Source organism: Coenobita brevimanus, chromosome 6, assembly GCF_032717465.1.
Source record: "Coenobita brevimanus isolate Jiangsu-jjx chromosome 6, ASM3271746v2, whole genome shotgun sequence".
NCBI lineage: Eukaryota > Metazoa > Arthropoda > Malacostraca > Decapoda > Coenobitidae > Coenobita > Coenobita brevimanus.
Window position 1 is genome coordinate 55,669,301 of NC_136959.1, and position 20,978 is coordinate 55,690,278.

The 20,978-nt window shown below is 41.6% G+C and overlaps 1 protein-coding gene across 4 annotated transcripts in view; it reads right to left on the reverse strand.

Moving 5' to 3' along the window:
- Scm (Polycomb protein Scm) overlaps positions 1-20,978 on the reverse strand; it is a 142,989-nt gene that overhangs the window by 66,051 nt on the left and 55,960 nt on the right. For all 4 annotated transcript variants that reach the window (XM_080272369.1, XM_080272345.1, XM_080272360.1 and 1 more), the window contains exon 5: positions 1,329-1,444. In XM_080272369.1, coding sequence (XP_080128495.1) covers positions 1,329-1,444 — 116 coding nt within the window. The remainder of the gene's footprint in view (positions 1-1,328; positions 1,445-20,978) is intronic.

Consider the following 20,978-nt stretch of genomic DNA (forward strand, 5'->3'; position numbering starts at 1 on the left):
ATATTTTCTCAATGTTCATACCATAGTGGACCCAGCAGTCCTCATACAACAAAGGTAATAATATTCATTTCTTAAAAGGCAAAGGATAATACTTGTTATAAGCTATACAAATTTTGTTCTAGGCAACATACAGAAATTATCAAGTTTTTCCAATACTGTACACTGAAAACATGTGATTTTACATTTTTCCTGCTAAATATACACTAATTATGTGTTTATAAAGTTCACTGACTGGCATGATACACTATACCGATTTGAGGGAAACAAAAGAACTGGTTCATATACCGGTGATGCGTTTTTTTCTTTCTTTCTTTCTTTTTTTTTTACGTGTCCAACTCTGGGCAAAGGCTTAGGGCCTATTTCTTGGGGGCAGTGGCCTATCCCAGGGCCCAGTAGTCCTCCTACACCTCCACATGTCACCACTTCACCTCCACATGTCACCACTTCAGTGCTAACACCCACCGTCCATACTGAATACATGCTAGGGCTGTCTCATACAGGACTGGTGTACTGGTATTAGCGGGGGTACTTTTACGACATGTCGGCGGGTCATCTGGTAGATCAGGAAAGTCTGCTTTTTAGGAAATTCAAATCCTTAAACTGTTCCCAGCCCCAGCCGGGAGTCGATCCTGGGTCCATTAGGACTACAAGCCGCCTCTCTACCGATTCAGCCAACGCCTCCCCCAAGTACTGGTACAAACTTCTACACATTATTACAGAGATTAGTACAAGGACTGACATTAAGTTAAAAAGGGGATACCAAACCCACGTCTTAGGCTCCTTCATACATAATTTATCTAACCAACCAGATCCCCTGCCAACTGCGTGGCCTCATCAGCCTTCAGTCCTCAGTTACTCACACACTCATTTCCCATGTTCACCCATGGTTTTCTTGGCCTACAATGCCTCCTTCCAGCTTCAAACTCATTCACATTATATCCTCTTCACCATCCTGTCTACATCCACTCTCTCTACATGATCATATATCTAAGCACACACTTTTCAACTCTATTATCAACAGACTACTTTACTCCACATCTTTCACGATTAACATTATTTCTTATCCTATGCACTCTATGCACTCCACAAACATTCCTCAATAATTCCATTTTCTCTGCTCTTACCCCTGACTTTTTATTCTCATGCCAGACTATGATGACACTTCTCTCTCCCTCTCTCATTGAATTTTTATCACATAATGCCACCAGGGGGAGCCAGCTAAAGTAGTACACAATTACAGTACAGTCGTGTAATCTTGGGATCCTACATCTTGAATGGGATAATAAATACTGGGTGTATTTTTCCTCTGTGCTATATTGCCGACTCACTTGTTTAAAGCACTTTGCTGGGGATGGTACAGCACCAGTCTCCATGAGGTAGTCAGCCCAGTTGAACTCTGCTGCTGCCTCAATCTGAGCCAGGGCTGCTGCACTCAACCCTCGTCCTGAAAAATTTATGTAAATGTCTAGTTACTTAACTATCCAGATGGGTGCTCAATGCAAAATACAGAACGTGCATGGTGTCTAGGGTTTTGTCCATTCAGAATCAATCCTGTGTGCTCAAAAGTCTTCACATATTCACTTGGTACTGTTAACTTTCCTGTAATGGCATATTCACGTCAATAAGATTGTACAGTATACATATATGTATGAATATACATATATATATATATATATATATATATATATATATATATATACCTGTATATAGATAGACAGATATAGATATATCTATATACTGTATATAAATATATGGAGCCTCTGTGGTACAGTGGTAAAGTGTGCATTTTCGTTCACTGAAGAACGAGGATTCGCATCCCGCCCGAATAAAAAACTTAGGGAGCGTTCTTCTGGCCACGTACTGCATTGGTGGACAAAGGGATGCTGTGGTTGAACCAGTGTCACATACTATAAAGTATGCTTGCATCCAGTTGGCTTGCACGGGCCGATTACACTTGGTTCACAGACTACACACACATCCAAAGCCATTACAACACAACAATTACACTTACAAGCACTTCTCACCCTACATACAATCTCTACTAGACAGCCTAAGCCACTTGGTAGCGATACATTGGCTGTATCATCCCCACATCGGTAGGGATAGGCCGGTCCTGCAGTGGACACTCAAACGGCTGATGAGATGAGATGAGATGAGATATATAGATAGATAGATAGATATAGATAGATAGATTTATCTATAGATATAGATATATATATATATAATATATATATATACTATATATATAGATATATAATATATATATATATATACATATACATACATATATATATATATATATATATATATATATATATATATCTGTCTATCTATAGCCCGACGCCCTAATCCCGCAAAGGGTGGCCGCAGACAAAACACCTCCAAGTTGCTCTGTCACCCACCATTTGACTACCCTCCCCCCAACTCACTCCCCCCTCCCTCATATACCTCTCAACTCCATCCCTCCACCTCACACATTATTACATATATATTTATACATACAGTATATATATATATAAAACCATCCATCCATCATCCAATCCCATGTTGCCCCATGAGAAGCGGATGAGCCCGGGGCTAGGGAAGTTGGTCCAAACATTTAAGATGAGAGTAACCAGCCTCACTCATCCCTGAGTGGCATTATGTGAGCAATAAACCCCAACCACCCCTTGGATATTGGATATAAACCTACTCAGGCTCAATCCATCTGGTGTATCTTAATTACCCACTAAACCACCAGGCGCCATAATTTGGTTATATGGTTACCGCCCATCGTAGTAAATGGTTTCCCGGTGTACTGGAAACCATTTGGCTTGTCACTCAATGCAGAGTTGTCTACAGGCAGAAGGAAGGGGAAAGAATGAATGAAAGACAGAAGAGGAAGTGTAAAGTCACCATTAAGCAGAAGAAAGAGGAAAGAATGAAGAAAAGAGTGGCAGAATAGGAAGAAGTCACCTGGCCAGCCAGCTGAGACATGACATCGCTGTGTTCAGTGGTGGTTACCACAAGCCCCCACTCACTGTCCAGCTCCAATGGTTGGAGGAGTTTTCCAACATCTGTTAAGCGATTACTAGTGATGGGCAATACCAGTGAATAAATTTAGATATGATACCGATAACTTTGTTGGCCAATACATGTCTCGGTGGTTTCGATTACCGATACCGATAGCTGGGTAGTTTCATAATCAACCCGTACCATCCCAGGCATTTTTGCAATTTTATGCCCACCCAATCCTGGACCAAAAACAGAAAAAAATTTTATTGCAAAAAACAATTCAAAAGGACATATAAATCAAGGAAAAGCAAAAAGATGTACTCCTTACAGGAGAAATACGTGCAGGATGGCTGTCCGTCGTGTTTCTAGCCCAGTTTCCCAAGCCGTGAGCTACATTTTCCCACCCAGCTGGGCGGGATGAGAGAGAACGGGGGAGGAGAATGGGGGAATCCCTGTTCTCAATATCCTTCTCCACTGGCTCATATTCCTCCCAAGAAGAGTCGTCCAGGTCTTCCTCTTCTATAGAATCACTAAATGATGGGACAGAGGGTCAATGTGACAGTGTCAACCACCTCCTCCAGCCCAATGAGGCGGAAAAATGGCGTGACTTCCACGACATTCTAATGCTGTGACAGACTGTGACAGACAGTGGCACACTGATGTTACCCAGCCATGCAGAACCAAACTCAGTGCTACAACTGCTTGTGCACAATGTTGTCAATACATTAAGCTACTCCTTAGCAAAAAATTAGCTAGATTGAAGCAGTCAGAGACATGCTACAGCGCTCGAATTATGCTGTTGGCACCATGACGTCGCTGGGATTACTCGAGACGTTTTGTACCGTCGGCATCATGCTGACAGCGGGACTGTACGGGTTAATACCTTTTCAGTCCGATGAACTACCTAAAAATTTAATAAAATTACTCACAACAGCTCAGTCCGGGTTAAAATAATTAAACGGCCACTATTTGAGGGGAACATAAGCACCAAAACTGCCATTCAGTGCGCTAATAAATCTTAAAATCATCACTTCTCAGTGAAAAAGTATGTTTGAAAAAATGTTTTCAGTTAATGGGAAAGTCTATTCTAGTACTCATAGCAATCGACACCCGGCCATCAGTATCGATACTTGCAGATAAACAGTTAATATCAGAAGTATTGATATTCTGTTATAAATATGGCCATCACTAGTGATTACATTAGCCACTAGACCACACGAGATTACTATACACCAGCTAGAGGCTAGTTGGTTACAATGCCTTCCTCTGTTCACTTAAGTGGTAAGTACAGTACTTTATTAAAATTCTTTTTGCAACCTTCATCTTCTTCATTTATTTATTTGTGGATCTTTGTTGCTTTTCCATTGTTTTCTTAGTGTCTAGCATAATACTGGATATTCCAAAGTGTGTTTTGATGTCAGAATATCTGAAAGACCAAAGGTGGCTGCCACAATTAGGAGAAGTGCTGTAGGTATAGGTAGGATATTTGTAGATTTTTGTTGTTTATGCATTGTTATCTTCATGTTTAGCATTATACTGGATATTCCCACGCGTGTTTTGATGTCTAATAAGTAATTGAAAGACCGAAGAACACTGCCACAGTTAGGAGGGGTACTTTACAGATTGGTAGGGTATAGACCTTTTCCACTGACGTCACAGAAATCACGTGATTTTGTTTACAACTCCATATTGGACGGCAAACTCCTCACAGTAGTGGCTGTCCAGACAGGGCTGTCAGAGATTGAACTCTCTGAAATATGCAGAAATCTGGATCAACGTCACCAAGATCTGTACAGGAATAAGATAAATTGTCTGAAGCTGGACGCTTACACCATATCTGGGGAGAAATTCGCCTGTTTCAAGTACGGGAGACTGAAACCAGATCTCAGATATGGCAATCTCTATCACTATTTGGTGAACACCCCATGAAAGTTCACCGGGGCATCCCTCAAGGTAAATATGTGTATATATCTAGCTGGAATTGACATACAGTACATATAAATCGTCTTGGTAACCAGTAAATTATTGACGTGGGGCCAAGGGGGGAGGGACTGTTTACACTGACTGGGAATCGAGTAGTTGATGAATGAGTGGAGGGTGGGGGGATGGGAATGGGGGAAGGAGGTGGAGGGAGGGTGGGGGGTCTGAATGGCAGTAGAGGAGTGGGATTAGGATTAGTTTGGGGGGTGCAGGGGTGGGGATGAGGGTGTGGGAGACGGTTGGGGATGGGTGGCAAAGGGTGGGATGAGTAGGGGGTGGAGGCGAAGGGGATTGGGTGGTGGTGGGAGGTATTGTGGGGGGCTGGGGGCTTGAGGGAAGTTGGGGGACGTGGGGTGTGGGGGGTTCGAAAGTGCAGGATAGGGGGTTGGGGTGGTAGTGAGGGGTGGTGAGGGACAGTGGTGGGGTGGGCGTGGTGGTGGGGGGGGGTAAGGGTGGCAGTGGGGGAATAGGGGTGGCAGTGGGAGGGTGGTGGGGATGTGTAGGTGGGGTGGGGGGTGTGCGAGGTGGTTGGGTGGTGGTGGTGGGGTTGGGGATGGAGTTGGAGAGGGTGGGGGGTGGTTCACCTGATATGAAATGCCTGCTACAGAGTCGGGTGTAGGCCATCGGCTGCCAATTCTCCCTCTTCACGGCAGCTATCTACTTCTGTTCCCTTTCCTCACTGGCTGGAAACCAGCAGAAGTTTACTCCACTTCCACTTTTCTGTCATGTCTTACAGCCAAAGGCACAACAGTGGAATACCATTGTGGAATCTGCAATTCTCTCTCTCTAGACGTCCGACAATTTACCGTCCAGTATGGTGTCATAAACAAAGGTCACATAACCCATGACGCCACATGGAAAAGATCTATAGGTTGGTAGGGTATTGCTCCGTATCTGGGGGTAATGATGGCTCTTTTTATGTTGGACACTTGAGGGATTACTGTACAGTATATATATAATGTACTGGAGTTAGAGTGGAGTATGATGTCCCCATGGTCAAGATAAATCAAAATATGAGTTATGGAAAACGGAGTGAAACTGATGATGAATAATGAGGGATGGAGTTGATCGTGGAAAATGAGAGGGTAGTGAAAGAAAGATTCAGGAAGTGGAGAGATGGAATGGGGTACAAGGATTTGAGAGTAAATGTGGTTAAAAAACAAGTGTTGATATCTAAGGCAGGTGGTGGTCCTACCAAAGCAGCATGAGTGTAGGATGTAATCTCATTTGTGCAGTGTTTATGATAAGTGGATGCATAAGAGATGTAGTGGTATCAAAGGTTGACTGGATAGTAATGCTGATTTTGTGTGCAGTAAGAAAAGGACAGCATACAGAAGCAGTGAGACAGGAATGAATTAATCCTCCTGGAGAGTCTCCTGAGTGTGTGGAGAAAATCTGTTATTTGGTGGGCATCATATGTGCTGGAGGTGGGGCTGGGGTAGCTTGGTAGTAAGGGTAAGGAGTAGCTGGAAGTTCAGGTAGTTGTTCATCTGACACTGAAAGGGCCCTCCCTCCATGCTAAGAGGTTCTTATGTACAGATTCTGTTAGGAGTGTAATGCTGTACAGCAGACAGACTTGGGCACTGAAGGTGGAGGAAATTTGTAGGTGCAAACCAACAGAGATGAGAATGATTAGATGGATGCATAGTGCATCCTTGAATGACAGGCCTCTGGGAGTTAGGACTGTGAATGAAGAATTGAGGGGAAGGATGCATATTGAATATATTAGTGTTCTGATAAGAAGACGTAGAGCAAGATGGTTTGGGCACGTGGACAGAACGGAGGATGGCAAATGGGTAAGGGTGAAAGATGTGAACAGTAAGTTATAAGTGGCAGACCTTAAGACTTGTGATGAAGTTATGGAGTGAGACCTCACGGATATGAGGGTACAAAGGCTGCTAGAGATAAGCGTGGACAGCTGCCATTAGGTGACCAAAGCTGACACGTGCAACCATGCTGGAAACTTTATAAATGAATTAACGAATGAAATACAGTAGATGCTCAATTTAATGAGCTAATTCAGCCAACCCCTATTCCGTTATCTCAAATTTTCCACTAAATCGAGTTCCGTAACCAAGGCTCAATATAAGGGAAACTTTTCTGGTAATCTAAGGTACAGTACTTTCTGCCAAATCCTTGAAGCCAACGGTCAAGCCGAGTTCCTGACAATACACACCTAAACCTAACAAACTATGCCAACTCTCAATGCTACACACGGCAGTCTAAACCCACAATTAATACCCCTACTTAAAAGCATTATTGTGTACATGTTAACAGTGATATGTACAGTACTGACTTAGTAATACAATATGCACACATAAATAAGGTGGGGATAGTAGTGTACCAAATACTGTAGCATAGTAAATAGAGATAGTAAACTACAGTAAGGCTTACCTCCAAAAGTAGGGGTTCTGCACTGGTTGCAGAAATTTGCCTGACACAGGTAGCTATACTGGTCTCCCTAAACCTCTGTCAGGCCTGGGTGTGGTTTAGTCACTGTAAGAGTCACCCTCCTTCTGCACTTGAGGTAGTACAGGGATGACAGAGGGGCTGGGGAGCATCAGGGATGGTGTTCCATCTTCTCATTTATTTCCAATTTCCGGCCAAGAGAAAGCCTCAATCTCTCCTTCTTTTCCTGAACCTTAGGCATGGTTCATAAAAGCTTTGGTTCACTGGAAAACAACACAAATAAGGCCGCAATACCAAGGCTAAGCTGCACATATGTGGAGCAGTTGTTTCCAGTTGGGGGATCACGTGAAGACTGCATGCTTGGCGGGGACGTGTGGCAACACTGCACATCAAAGGTCAGGGGAGTGTTTCTGGTATGGGCTCGATGACATGCTCGATATACAGGACTTTTTCCAGTAATTAGGTGGTTTTTGGAACAGAATTTCCTTAACAGATTTTAATAGAAATTTTCCTTTAAATTGGACAAAAAAATATATATATATCGTAAAAAAATGATTCCGTTATCTCGGGCTTCCACTAAATCAATGTTCGTTAAATTGAGCATCTACTGTACTTCAAATCTGATGTACAGTATGCAGATGATGATGTTCTGTTTGCTACTACTGACCTGGGTCTTTGCAAACTAGCCAAGTGTTCTAAGGTCTGAAGGTAAGCACTGATAGGAGTAAAGACATGGTTGTTCAGAGAGCTAACACACTCTGTGCATTTACAATATAGAGAAGTCAGTATCACTAAAGATCGGCCAAATACCTTGGAAACAACAACAACTCCCAATTAATCTTGATCGACTGAATTTCATATTGACCTTCAATACTCGTGAATACGAGCATCAGCATGACAGTCAATATGGGATATCAAGATTAGTTAAAATACAGTATCGTTAGTTTTCATCATCATCATCTTCTAATCCTGCATTGCCCCATGAGGAGTGTAGGAGCCCAGGGCTGGGGAAGTTGGTCCTGACATTTAAGATGAGAGTGACCAGCCTCACACATCCCTAAGTGGCATTATGTGAGCAATAAACTCCAACCATCCCTTGGATATAAACCTACACAGGCTCAATCTGGTTGGAGTACCTTAATTACCCACTAAACCACCAGGTGCCATAATTTGGCTATATGGTTACCACTCAGCATAGTAAATGGTTTTCTGGTGTACTGGAAACACTCAGTGTAGAGTCAGAAGGATGAGGAAAGAATGAAGGAAAGAAAGAAGGAATAGAGGAAAGGGCAGTCACCAGAGTCCAGCATACATCGAGTGAGTGGATGGTGAGTGCCCCCACCTATCACTAAAGGAGGAAACCAAGTTCATCACTGCGAATATTAACATTATAATAAAATACCAGTACATTTAATATCACTAACTGTTGACAATGAATGGACAAATCTGTGCATACTGTATACAGATAAAGCACATTCCTCTGAAACTAAAAGAGAAGTAAATAACCTGAAGACACAAAGGGTAAGGGGAAAATGTGTGATACACACTACAATGAGCATCAACAATGACAGTTACTAGTGTGCAGTAATTAAATTGCAAAAATTAATTCAGACCAGACTATATTAAACAAAATAGTCTACAAAAAAACTAAATACTTGACAAAAAGAAACACTATTACAGAGAGAATACAAAGAATATTCATGAAATAAACTAATCACAACTGAGAAAGACAATGCAGTGCTACATATGGTAAAGTTAAAGATCAGCTGGTTCAAGCACTCAATACCAACCCTTTCATTCTTGTCAGGCATCTCACTTCTCATATATACAGTCATTCTGGATACAGTAATGTATTTTTAGTCCCCCAAGACACTATACATTCGTCCAAAAATTTGATGTAAAACACACATCATCATTATCATCATCCTGACCTTTTTTGTTCCTTTAAATGTCTACTTTACAGTAAGTAAACAGTGAAAAGTCTCTATGCCATAAGAAAATAGTGAAAAGTCGCTATGCCAACAATGTTTATTTTGTAACCTGGCATAATAAGTATAATATAATTTCCATCATGTAAGGAAATTCAGTACAGTATCACTGAAAATTCTCCAGCTGTTTTTCTTAATCTATACAATATAGAATCTGCTATTATATGTAAGTATGTATTCATTTTACATGTAGGGAAATATGGATGGTGAAATAAAGAACACTGGAAATGAAGAGCTAAGTGAATAGTACTGTATTATGTACAGTATATAGGGGTGGTAGGCTGGGAAATGAAGAAAGCACTGAAGGAGAATGTTCCATTACAATTACAGTACAAACTGCTACAAAACATGGACACCATTAAGTGATGGAGAAAGACTGCTTAACTCCAGTCTGTCTGGCTGAGCAGACCTATTAACCACAACTAAGCAATTGCTTCTATGGGGCTGTCCTACAGGTACAGTAAAGTACATACACCATGTACATGTGTGGCAGCCACATGGGAGTGTTGATATGATTTGGTAACTGGTGATGCTGTAAGAGGAAAGCCCTCAGCTCAACGGGGAAAAAGATAAATAATATAAAGGTAACAGACCTGAAAACAACAAAAAATGGTTGTGAAAGCAAACAAAAAAATTTAACAATGTTTAAGCCAGGAGATTCTTCTGTCATGGCCATCCCCTGTGGGGGCATACCCAATCCAGAGTGCCCTGAGTAGTAGGTTTCAATCCAACTGTGGTGGTTATTACTTTGGGTGATGGCAATGTCATTTCATATGATAATATACATTTACCTTCTGTTGGTTCATAGTGAAGATGTTTATAAACTGACACATATTGCACTTGACATTTCAAAAGCATACACTGAGTTTGGATATTTAAAAGATTAAATATAGATCTAGGGTAACAAGAATACCCTCTAGTTGTAATTTATAAGCATAGTAAAGGTGACTTTACACTCCCTCTTCTGTCTTTCTTTCCTTCATTCTTTCCTCTTCCTTCTGCCTGTAGGTGACTCTACACTGAGTGACAAGCCTAATGGTTTCCTGTACACCAGGAAACCATTTACTATGCCGGGTGGTAACCATATAACCAAATTTTGGCACCTGGTAGTTTAGTGGGTAATTATAGAGCTCCAGTCGGATTGAGCCAGTGAAGGTTTATATCCAAGGGATGGTTGGGGTTTATTGCTCACGTACTGCCACTCAGGGATGAGTGAGGCTGGTAGCACTCATCTTAAATGTCAGTACCAACTTGCCTAGCCTCAGGCTCCTATGCTCCTCATGGGGCAATGTAGGATTGGATGATGAATAAATGAAGTACTGTATTATGGAAAAACAAATTTAGTTTAAGAAACTGGTGTAACTGTCAATTTTTCTATGCATTACTGCTTCTCATAAACAATAATCGGGCCAGACAGAGTGCTGCTGCGTGTGATTCTGGTTGCGAAGTGCCTCACACAAAAATATTTCTGCCACTTCTATCTACTGTGCACCATTATTCTCATGTTTACTGATAGTTTTTTTTATGACAGGTGGTGGCAACCATCATCCACTCACTTCAAGCAGTGCTGCCTACTTCTTCTTTAGTTGAATCTTAAGCGGCAAGCCTAATGGTTTCCTGTAACCCAGGCAAATATATACAACGCTGGGTGGTAACAGCCCAATAGGATGAAAGGGGCAATGTGGAATCTACTATGGTGCTCCTGTTAACTGGGTGGAGAGATGTTAACATAGCATCCATCCAGGAAACAAACCTCCACACTCTTCCCTGCGTCTCACTGTGGCCATTTTGGCTCTGTGGTTACTATGTTCATATTTTGATCTGTAGTGTCTGAGTTAGGGCTCAAATTCAGTTGGGTTATGGCAGACATTTAACCCCTCAAGACCGATGCTGCACGATCGTGCTTTGTGTAATTTGACACGCCAGCCTATCCCACAGGATCGATAAAGACATACAAAAAACTGGGGGAGGGTAACTCCGCCCCTTTGGTAATGTATATGGAATCAGACCAATGAGAGCTAGAGTGTCTGGAGTGGTATGGCATGATTGGCCCCCTAAGGTTGGGGAGAAGGAACCCCCCACCACCACCATCAGTTTACCTCCCTCAGCCCCATTGCATCATCTCCACATTGTCTCCTCCCAACCAACCATACCCCAACATACCCCCTACAGTGGTGTGTGTGCATAGCAACCCTTCTCCCCTCTCCCTCCTCCCCCATCCCTCCCCTCTTATCCCTCCCTCCTCCTCCCCCCTCCAGCCAGACACACTCCACCTCCACTTTTTGCCTGGCTTGTTTTGTTGCTATGGGCATATGCCACACTGACACTTCATGCCTAGGGAACACTTCATATTGACATTAGTTATGTATATATAATTATTTACTGTAAATAATGAATTTTCTGTATATTTTCTATTTTCACCCATGGGGAATTGGTGTCTTTTTTTGCATTTTTGACAGGCGATTGTGCGGTAATTATTTGGTCAATCTAGCTGAAACATACATTTTCAGATGTGTAAATTCAGTCTCTTGAAATGTGGAGGAAAATTTTTTACCTTGGTGAAAGTCGTAAAATCGACCCTGTTTTGCGGCTGGAGAGACAGACCTGCTGAGCGAATTGCGTACTTTAGGCGTTAAAGTGGGTGCTGGTAATATGTCCCTTCATATACAGTGCCAGCATGTGTTTGCAGCCTGTAAGTTCATACTTATCATGGATATTGACACACAAATGAATAGTGATTAGAACACTTCAACTTTTACATGCACTTTTCTCACTACTGACGCCTCTTCCTGCTTCATACCAGTACCTGGCCAGTATGAAAAGTCTGTCTATCTATCTATCTATTGCCAGACGCCTCAATCTTGTTTGGGGTGGCCACAAACAAATCGCCTCCACGTCGCCCTGTCCCCCGCCATTTCACTGCCCCGCTCCCAACCCACACCCCCCTCTCTCATATACCTCTCCACCCCATCCCTTCATCTCATCCTCGGCCTCCCCTTCCCTCTTCCCCCCTCCACCTCACTCACATACAATCTCTTCGTCAGTCTTTCACCCTCCATCCTCTCCACATAAAGGTAATTTCTGATTATCACTCTCTTCCGAGGACAATGTCCAGTCCTGTAATGGATCTCAGAAAGTCTTGTCCAGATGCAGATACCCACTATATATTCCCTACTGTCATACACCATGGATATCTCATTCATGACTACTGATTAACAGCTGGAATATGTTTATGCTGTACTGGTAGGAATAGAAGAGCAGCAAACAATATTTTTAACAAAATCCTCAAATTATTCTCAGCAATATCATGGATCTGACTTAAACCTCACAAATGTGTCCACTCCATTAACCACTCAGACACTCCCTCCATCAGGAAATCCTCTTATAGCTTCTGTAGTAGATTTTTTTTTATGTTGCTGCTCTTCACCCTGCCCTAGGGTGGGAAAGGAGGTCCAGATCATGATGATGATGAACAAAAAAAGTTTCACAGTACTGGTCACCTTGTTTTCCATTTCACTAACCAACTCACCTGTCTCGTCTAGCTCTTCAGTAAGATACTATACTTCAAAGGTTTGAATGATACATGATCACAGCTGTACAGCCCACTTTCCTGATCCTTCTTTTCGTTTAGTTTTTGAAGGCTCCAACATGCTTGCATGCATCAACCTTGGTCACCCAATTGTGGCTCTCCATGCTGCTCGATCTCTGGCAGCTTCCCTATTCAGTCCCATATCCCTGAGGTCACACTCTATGACCTCGTCCCAGGTCTTTTTTGGTCTACCTCTCACAACCCTACCCCTAACATTAACGCTTCCTACTTTCTGCACCCAATTATCATCCCCCATCCTCTCCACATCCCCAAACCATCTCAATATACCTCTCCTCATCATAACACCAATACACTCCAGTCCCATCCTATCCCTCAACTCTTCCATCGTAAACCTAGCCCCCCTCCCAGGCCTCACACTCAGGGATGCACTGCACATCCACCTAATCGTTGTCATTTCTGTATGTCTGAGCCTGCGAATATCCTCTTCTTTCACTGCCCAGGTCCCACTACCATACAGCATTACACTCCTAACATATGCTGCATACAAATATCCCTTAGCACAGAGGAAGAGTCCTCTCAGTGTCAGGAGAGGCAACAGCTCCCTGAACTTATTCCAACCACACCTCACTCTAGCCACAGAGCTAGCTCCAGCCCCATCTCCGGCACATAACATGTCTCCCAAATAACAAAACTCTCCTACACTCTCAAGAGACTCACCAGCAAGGTCAATCCCTTCACGCCTGACGATCTCCACCTGCTCTCCCCAACACACCGCACACATGAAATCAGCATTATCTCGCGGTCTACCACTACATCTTTTATGTACCCACTATTTACAGACACTGCATAAGCTGGAATTACTTCCCATGCCCTTGTGGCAAATCACACATAGCCACTCCCCCTCTCTGACAGTACTGCCATCAGGCCTAGATACCGTCACTTTTGTTTTATCTGCATTTCCTCTTAAGCCATTGTGCCCCATACCATCTCTCCACTTCCTAAATCTTTCCTCTGCCTCATTCCTCATTATATTTTTCTTTGATCTGGATCCTGGCCATAAGAATCCTGGGTCCCAGGAACTCTGATTGGCTAGTGATGAATGTTTTTTTCTCCTCCTATATTATGCAGAAGAATGTAAATTACCTTAACTAGGCAAATAAGCGGTCTATGTGTGTGTCCATATTTAATCCCCTTGGGTTTCAACATGCCATACATCAGAAGACATGGAATGACGAGCTGACAGCGATGGTGTAAATTATAACGGCGTGCGGTCAGTTGTGCATGAGCCACGGACACTTTAGTGCCTAATTTTTCACCAGACATTGGGAATCCTCACTGGGTGGAATGAGCTGAAATCTTGCATAGGCATGCCCAGTATATCAGAGCCGTTCCATATCATGTTTGGTGTCAGTGTGTGTCTCGAAGGCAAGTACTTAACGGCCCAACAGGGTCGCTAAGTACTTGTATGAAACTAAATAATAGTAATAATAAAAAGGTTAGAAAAGAATGTGCAAGGGGGAAAGTTATTGGAACAACAAGGCCTACAAATAATGTGTACAAGTATCTGGGGAAGAACAACCCTGTGTAGTAGGAAGGGGTGGAAACATGTTGGGAATGTCTGCCACCACTGATGAGCTCTTGGATCAAGAGTATAGCAGAAGACATACTGTAATGACAGATATTTTTTTTTTTTTTTTTTTTTTGGGGGGGGGGGGGGGTATGACTGATTAGCCCAAAACAAAACAGTATCTATAATCTGAAGAGAGAAGCCTGTACTGTACACAGGAAAAATCATCTGGTAAATCACCAATATGCTGGGAATTGAACCAGGGACTCTCAGGGACTCTCTTCAGTATCTATAATCTTCATAAGCATATTATCCAGAACCTGCTTCATCATGTGTCTGTGGCACAGAGACATTTCACTGCATCTTATAACTTGTTCCCCCCAACAAAAATCAAGGGCATATTCCTTTGATTTCTAAAATGACATATAATTACAATAAATGGTACCTGGAAAGCACTTCAAATGTTAAGATACATTTGAATAATACAAGTGAGACATATAACCTTCCTCAGAAGTCTATATTACTTCATTTAAAAAAAAAAAAAAAAAAAACTTTCCAGAGCTTACAGAAATAGATGTACAGATAAAGCCAACATGCTAAACTCAAAGTTTCCCATGCTAGAATTAAGGAGCATTTTTTTCATCTATAAAAGAAGAAGTAATGAAAAGAAGCCACTACACTGACACAGGAACATTCCCCTTGTTCTCCTAAACATGCGCTTCAACCAGATAGTTTATCGACATTCACAAGCACCAACTTGACTGACAACATTACATATAACAGGCAAATTATCTGAAAAGGGGGAGGGAATGGATGCGGCTATCATCCTTCAAGCATTTCAACCACTCACTCTTACAGGTACTCTGCAGTACCAACAGCATACTGAAATCCTTCCTCAAGAATCTATCACTCAAGATATTTCTATTTAATATTAATTTATTTTCACAAAAAAGTCCATCACATTTCTTCTGCTAACTCCTAAATTCACGTACCTGATATATGCAATTAACATATCAGTATCACTGTTTTCATGTAAAAAAAAAAAAAAAAAAAAAAAAAAAAAAAAATTACGCCAGGAATCCCTGAAAGGCTAAGGCGTTGCCCCTGGGTAAAGGTTTTCATGAGTTCTACTGAAATATACTAATGCTATCTTTCACTTTATCAAAACCAACTGTCCCACTGTTGAAACTTTAAGTCTAATAACTTTTATTTCTTTCTGCATTTGTATACAGACCCTGTTAAGCATGGGCCTAATCCTGGTGATTTCATAAGAATGAGCTTTCCAAAACAGGGTGTATCAGAGAATTACAGACCTTAAAAGCCTACATTCATATCAGATACTGTGCTTCAGGTTTCAAACTGAGCCTAATTACCACTCTGCAGAAATTAATTAAACAAAACTATTATTTCTATCTATCTATACTCAGACGATTTAATCTCAAAAGGGGCAGCCATAATCCACCATCATGCTGCCCTCCTTCCACGTCATACCACTCTCCACCCTGTCCCTCGCCTTCAGTCTCTCCCCTCTCCTTTCTCACTCACACACACTGGTTGTCAATCTCTCACGCATGGCCAGACTGTCTCAGGGTACTCCTCCTAACCCTTTCCAGCAAATTTAAATCATCACCAAAACACTTCCAAACTTCATCGTCTATCAACCTTTCTACATAATTCTACATGCTCCTCTCAGCCTACTCATTTCCAGTATTACAGTATTTTAAGTTGATGTTATGTTGAACATGATTTTTTTCTTCATAAACAGTAGGATATCTGTTAAATGCAAGACAGGGGTCATGTGAGTTTGTTTCAAATAAATTTCTCAGTCTACTGAAGTATTGCTTAAATGTAATAATCTCAGTTTATTTACATCACTCTAAATCAAGGTCTTGCATAATGGGAATAAGTTGTTTGGGACATGGAAATATTAAATACCAAACAAACTTTAAATGACAAGTAATACCATATACAGCAAATATTAGTACCCAATGCAGTATCTCAGAGCCTGATGGTCTCATGGCCCTCATTTTGCCTCGATAGGTATTCCATTTGGCTATAACATCTCTCTCCCAGTATGTGCTGCAAGTGATAACCTCTCATTATGATACATGACCAACTTGCCTCCGGCACCTCATTGCCTACAACAAACAAAATGCTTTCTTTACCCCAAGAAAATAAAAACTCATTCAGCAGCACAAAGCAAAGTGCATCAGTTTACCACCCGGATGATTCACCATTCCTCGACATCTGGTCCTTGAATTGCTCTCATCACAGTAGCTGTTTCAACTGAGTCAATGCTCTCTCATAATAACTATCATGCATAAATGTTTCCTATATTCTGAAGTTTTTCTCTATCACCTGATTAAGAACACGAATATGGTCTGTAGTTGAGCAATAACTACAAAATCTGACCTTTGCTCATGGCTGGTTTGCATCTAATGTAGGATTAAACTGAGTGATTAAGATTTTGAAAAAGTTTGTTTGTACACATCAGAGAGAAGACTGACTGGATGGAAGTGCCTGAGGTTTTTACAAAGGTCACTTTTTTATGAACTCTAACAGATGCTTTTTTCATTATCTGAGTACTATGCTAACGTCTTAACATAGTGTAAATACTGTGGTTTTGTCCATTTATTTACGGCAAAAATTCCCATATCTCCAATAAAATTAGTGGTAAGACCATCATCATCTACCTTACTCCACTTCTCTCAAAGCCTTCTTTGCTTCCTCTATTATATTGCTAGGCATTGCCGTGTTCACAGTTTCTCAATCTTAAACTGACTCTACAACATGATACTACTATTGTACAGTTTTGCATAAAATTCTTCTACTAGTCTGATCATTTCTACTGTTCATTACTTTTCTATTAGAGTCTCTCATAGCAAACAGCTGGTTTATTTTTATAGTAAGCCTCTATTTGGCTGCATTCATACTTCCTCTATTCCTTACAAGGGCTTCAATTCTGTTTATGTTAAACTTTGAGATATCAATACTCAATTCTGTTGTTAAACTTTGGGATATCTACATGTTTATTCTAGATGATGGTTTTCTTTAACTGTTACTTCACTGTCATCACCCTGTCCTTGCCACCATGTTCCTTCTTTTCTTTACAAGTTCCTTTGTACTTTGAAAGTTCACTGTTGTTATTTTGGAGTCTCCTACCTACTATTTTTTACAGCTGCTTCATAAACTCTTATCATTTTCATTCAACTGTTCTGTGTTGATATCTGTTTCAACAATTCATGTATATACTGTATTCTGAACTAACAAACTGAACTCTGCTGTCACCTCTCCTACTGCTAAAAAATGTGGCTGTTTCCATCAGATAAGCTTCTCCCTCTCTCCTCTGAGATCTAATAATTTTCAGCTTCTCATCATTCTGTGGTCACTTCCTACATTTACTCTGTTCAATGTAGTTACATTTTTCACTATACCAGCATGTTATGTGCCAGTGAAGTTGAAATCTGCTTCATTCTTTGTTTCACCATTTGGTTCCTTCCAAGTCCACTTCTTACTTGTTTTCTTTGGAAAGAAGGTATTCATTGCCCTACAACTGATCTTTTCTGCAAATACCACAAGTGTTTTGTCTCCCAGTGGTAGGTGGGGGCACTCACTATCCACTCATTTGATGTAGTGCTGCTCTCAGGTGACTGCCTTTTCCTCCCTTCCTTCCTTTTCTTTCTTTCCTTCATTTTTCCCTCTTCTTTCTGTCTATGGGTGACTCTATATTGAGTGAAAAGCCAAATGGTTTCCTGTACTCCAGGAAATCATTAACTATGCTTGGTGGCAACCATATAACCAAATTATTGTGCCTGGTGGTTTAGTGGGTAATGAAAGAGCTCCAATCGGATTAAGCCTAGACAGGTTTATATCCAAGACGTGGTTGGGGTTTATTGCTCATGTAATGCCACTCTGGGATGAGTGAGGCTGGTCACTTTCATAATAAATATCAGGACCAACATACTTAGCTCCGGGCTCCTGTGATCCTCATGAGGCAACACAGGATTGGATGATAAATGAATGAATATTTTGCCTCACTCACTCAAAATATCCACTCCAAAATATCCTACTGCGTTCATCTACTCTTTTCTTACCTACTGTTACGTGGAAGTCTCCCATCATAAATGCATACAGCGTTTTGTGCCTTTATAGAGCTTTCTCTACATCTTCATTAAACTGTTCAATACCATCATTATCAAAAGCTGATCTTGAAGCAATGACTTGGATTAACTTCATCTCATCTTCTTATGCAGTTTATTAGTAGGCCTGCTATTCTTTCATTCAAACTAAAGAATTCTTCAACATCTGCATTTACAGTAAATCTTCATACTAGTTGCATGTTCCTGAAGATAAAGTGACACTAGTGCATACCAATACTTAATGTTTTTTGCCATTTGCAGATTATTAGTTGAAATTATCAAAACTGATATATTCATTCATTCATTCATCATCCAATCCTACGTTGCCTCATGAGAAACGTAGAAGCCCAGGGCTAGGCAAGTTGGTCCTGACATTTCTGATGAGAATAACCAGCCTCACTCATCCCTGAGTGACATTACTTGAGCAATAAACCCCAACCACCCCTTGGATATACAGTATACCTTCACCAGCTCAATCCGATTGGAGCACCGTAATTACCCACGAAACCACCAGGCACCAAAATTTGGTTATATGGTTACCACCCAGCATAGTAAATGGTTTCCAGGTGTACAGGAAACCATTTGGCTTGTCACTCAGTGTACAGTCACCCACAGGCAGAAGGAAGAGGAAAGAATGAAGGAAAGAAAAAGGACAAAGTGTAAAGTCACCCATAGGCAGAAAGATGAGGAAAGAATGAAGGACACAAAGACAGAAGAGGATGGAAGGAAAGAAGGATGGAGGTGAGGAAAGGGCAGACACCCAAGAGCAGCACTACATCGAGTGAGTGGATCCAAGCATATATTATTGCATTTTGGCTGGGTTAAGTGTCCCCCAGATTCCCCTATCCAAAATCATTTAATCGTGGCAGACGTTTCGGAAAGCCTCTAAGAGCCCAATACCTGCCCAGGGCCCCACCCTAATGGGCAGATTTGCACGGTCATTTGGAATGTGAGACGTGCAAATGAGGAGAGCAAGAGGATGGGAATGGTAACTGTGTTCAAGAGTGCGAGATATGCCATGATGGCACTGTGTGAAACAAAGATGAAAGAGTGCGAAATGGAGGAGTGGGAGGTGTGAAATGTGTAAGATCAGGCATGAATGGGCAAGGAAGATGCAAGGAAGGACTTGCTTTGTTGATGAATGAGAGATTACATATGTGTCAGCTCGAGATGTATATATGTCAAGTTCAAGTTTGAGAAGGTGAAAGTGGCAGTAATTGTAGTGTATGCACCGTGTGATGACAGGAGTGAGAGAAAGACAGGTTTTGGGATGGGCTGGATGAAGCACTGGAAGAAATGCCCATGAGCTATAAAGTGATCGTAACGGGCGATATGAATGGAAGATTAGGCAATGGTCCTGAGGATTAAATAATGGGTTGTAATGGAGTGCCAGGAGAAAATGATATTAGGAAGCAACAGAGGGCTATGTGTCAGGAAAGGAGGCTGTCCATTTGTAGCTCGTATTTCAAACACAAAGATGCACATAAATATGTATGGTATACGCTAGAGGGAATGGGGATCGTATTGAAAGTAGCCTGATTGATTACGTGCTCGCAGACAGGTCGATGCTGCGAAATGTTGCTGATTCAAGGGCCGTGAGAGGACAATGTGGAGGTCTGTCACATCATATGACTGGTATGCAATATCAAGCTGACAGGAGTAAAGTGGACCAGGAGAGAGAAGAGCAGTCAGGGAGAGAGACTGAAAGCCGAGAAGCTGAGGATCAAAGAAATGGCAGGTGGATACAGGACCAAAGTAGGGAAGGAGTTGGAATCAGTGAATTGGAATGAAATGGCTCTGGATAGCCTGCAGAATGCATACAGGGACTGCTTAGTTAGGAATGCTAAAGCAGTGTGTGGTGTGGCAAGAGTAACAGCAGAGAAGAAAGGTACAGAATGGTAGGATGCAGAGATTAATAGAGCAGTGGAGGAATAGAGGAAGAAGTGGCTAGAGTGGTTACAGAAGAGGGGTTCAACTGAAATAAGAACTGAATACACTGAGAGGAAGAAGCATGTAAAGAGACTAATGAAGACGAAAAAGAAGGAGGTAAACAATGATCTAGGAAGAAAAATGAATGTAAACTACTCCAATAATAGGAAGTTATTCTGAAAAGAGGTGCAGAAATGTAGAAGTGACAGCAGAAAGAAATGTGACAGTAAGAAGGATGTAAGTGGGAGATTATTCACCCATGGAGATGAGGTAAGGACCAGATGGAAAGAATATTTTGAAAGCCTGATGAATGGGGATAGAGACAACAGAGCAGTTGTAAACATGACTGGTTTTGAAGGTGTGCCAAGAAGGAATGCAGTGCCAGGAAATGTGACACTCACACAGGTGAAGAACGCTGTGAA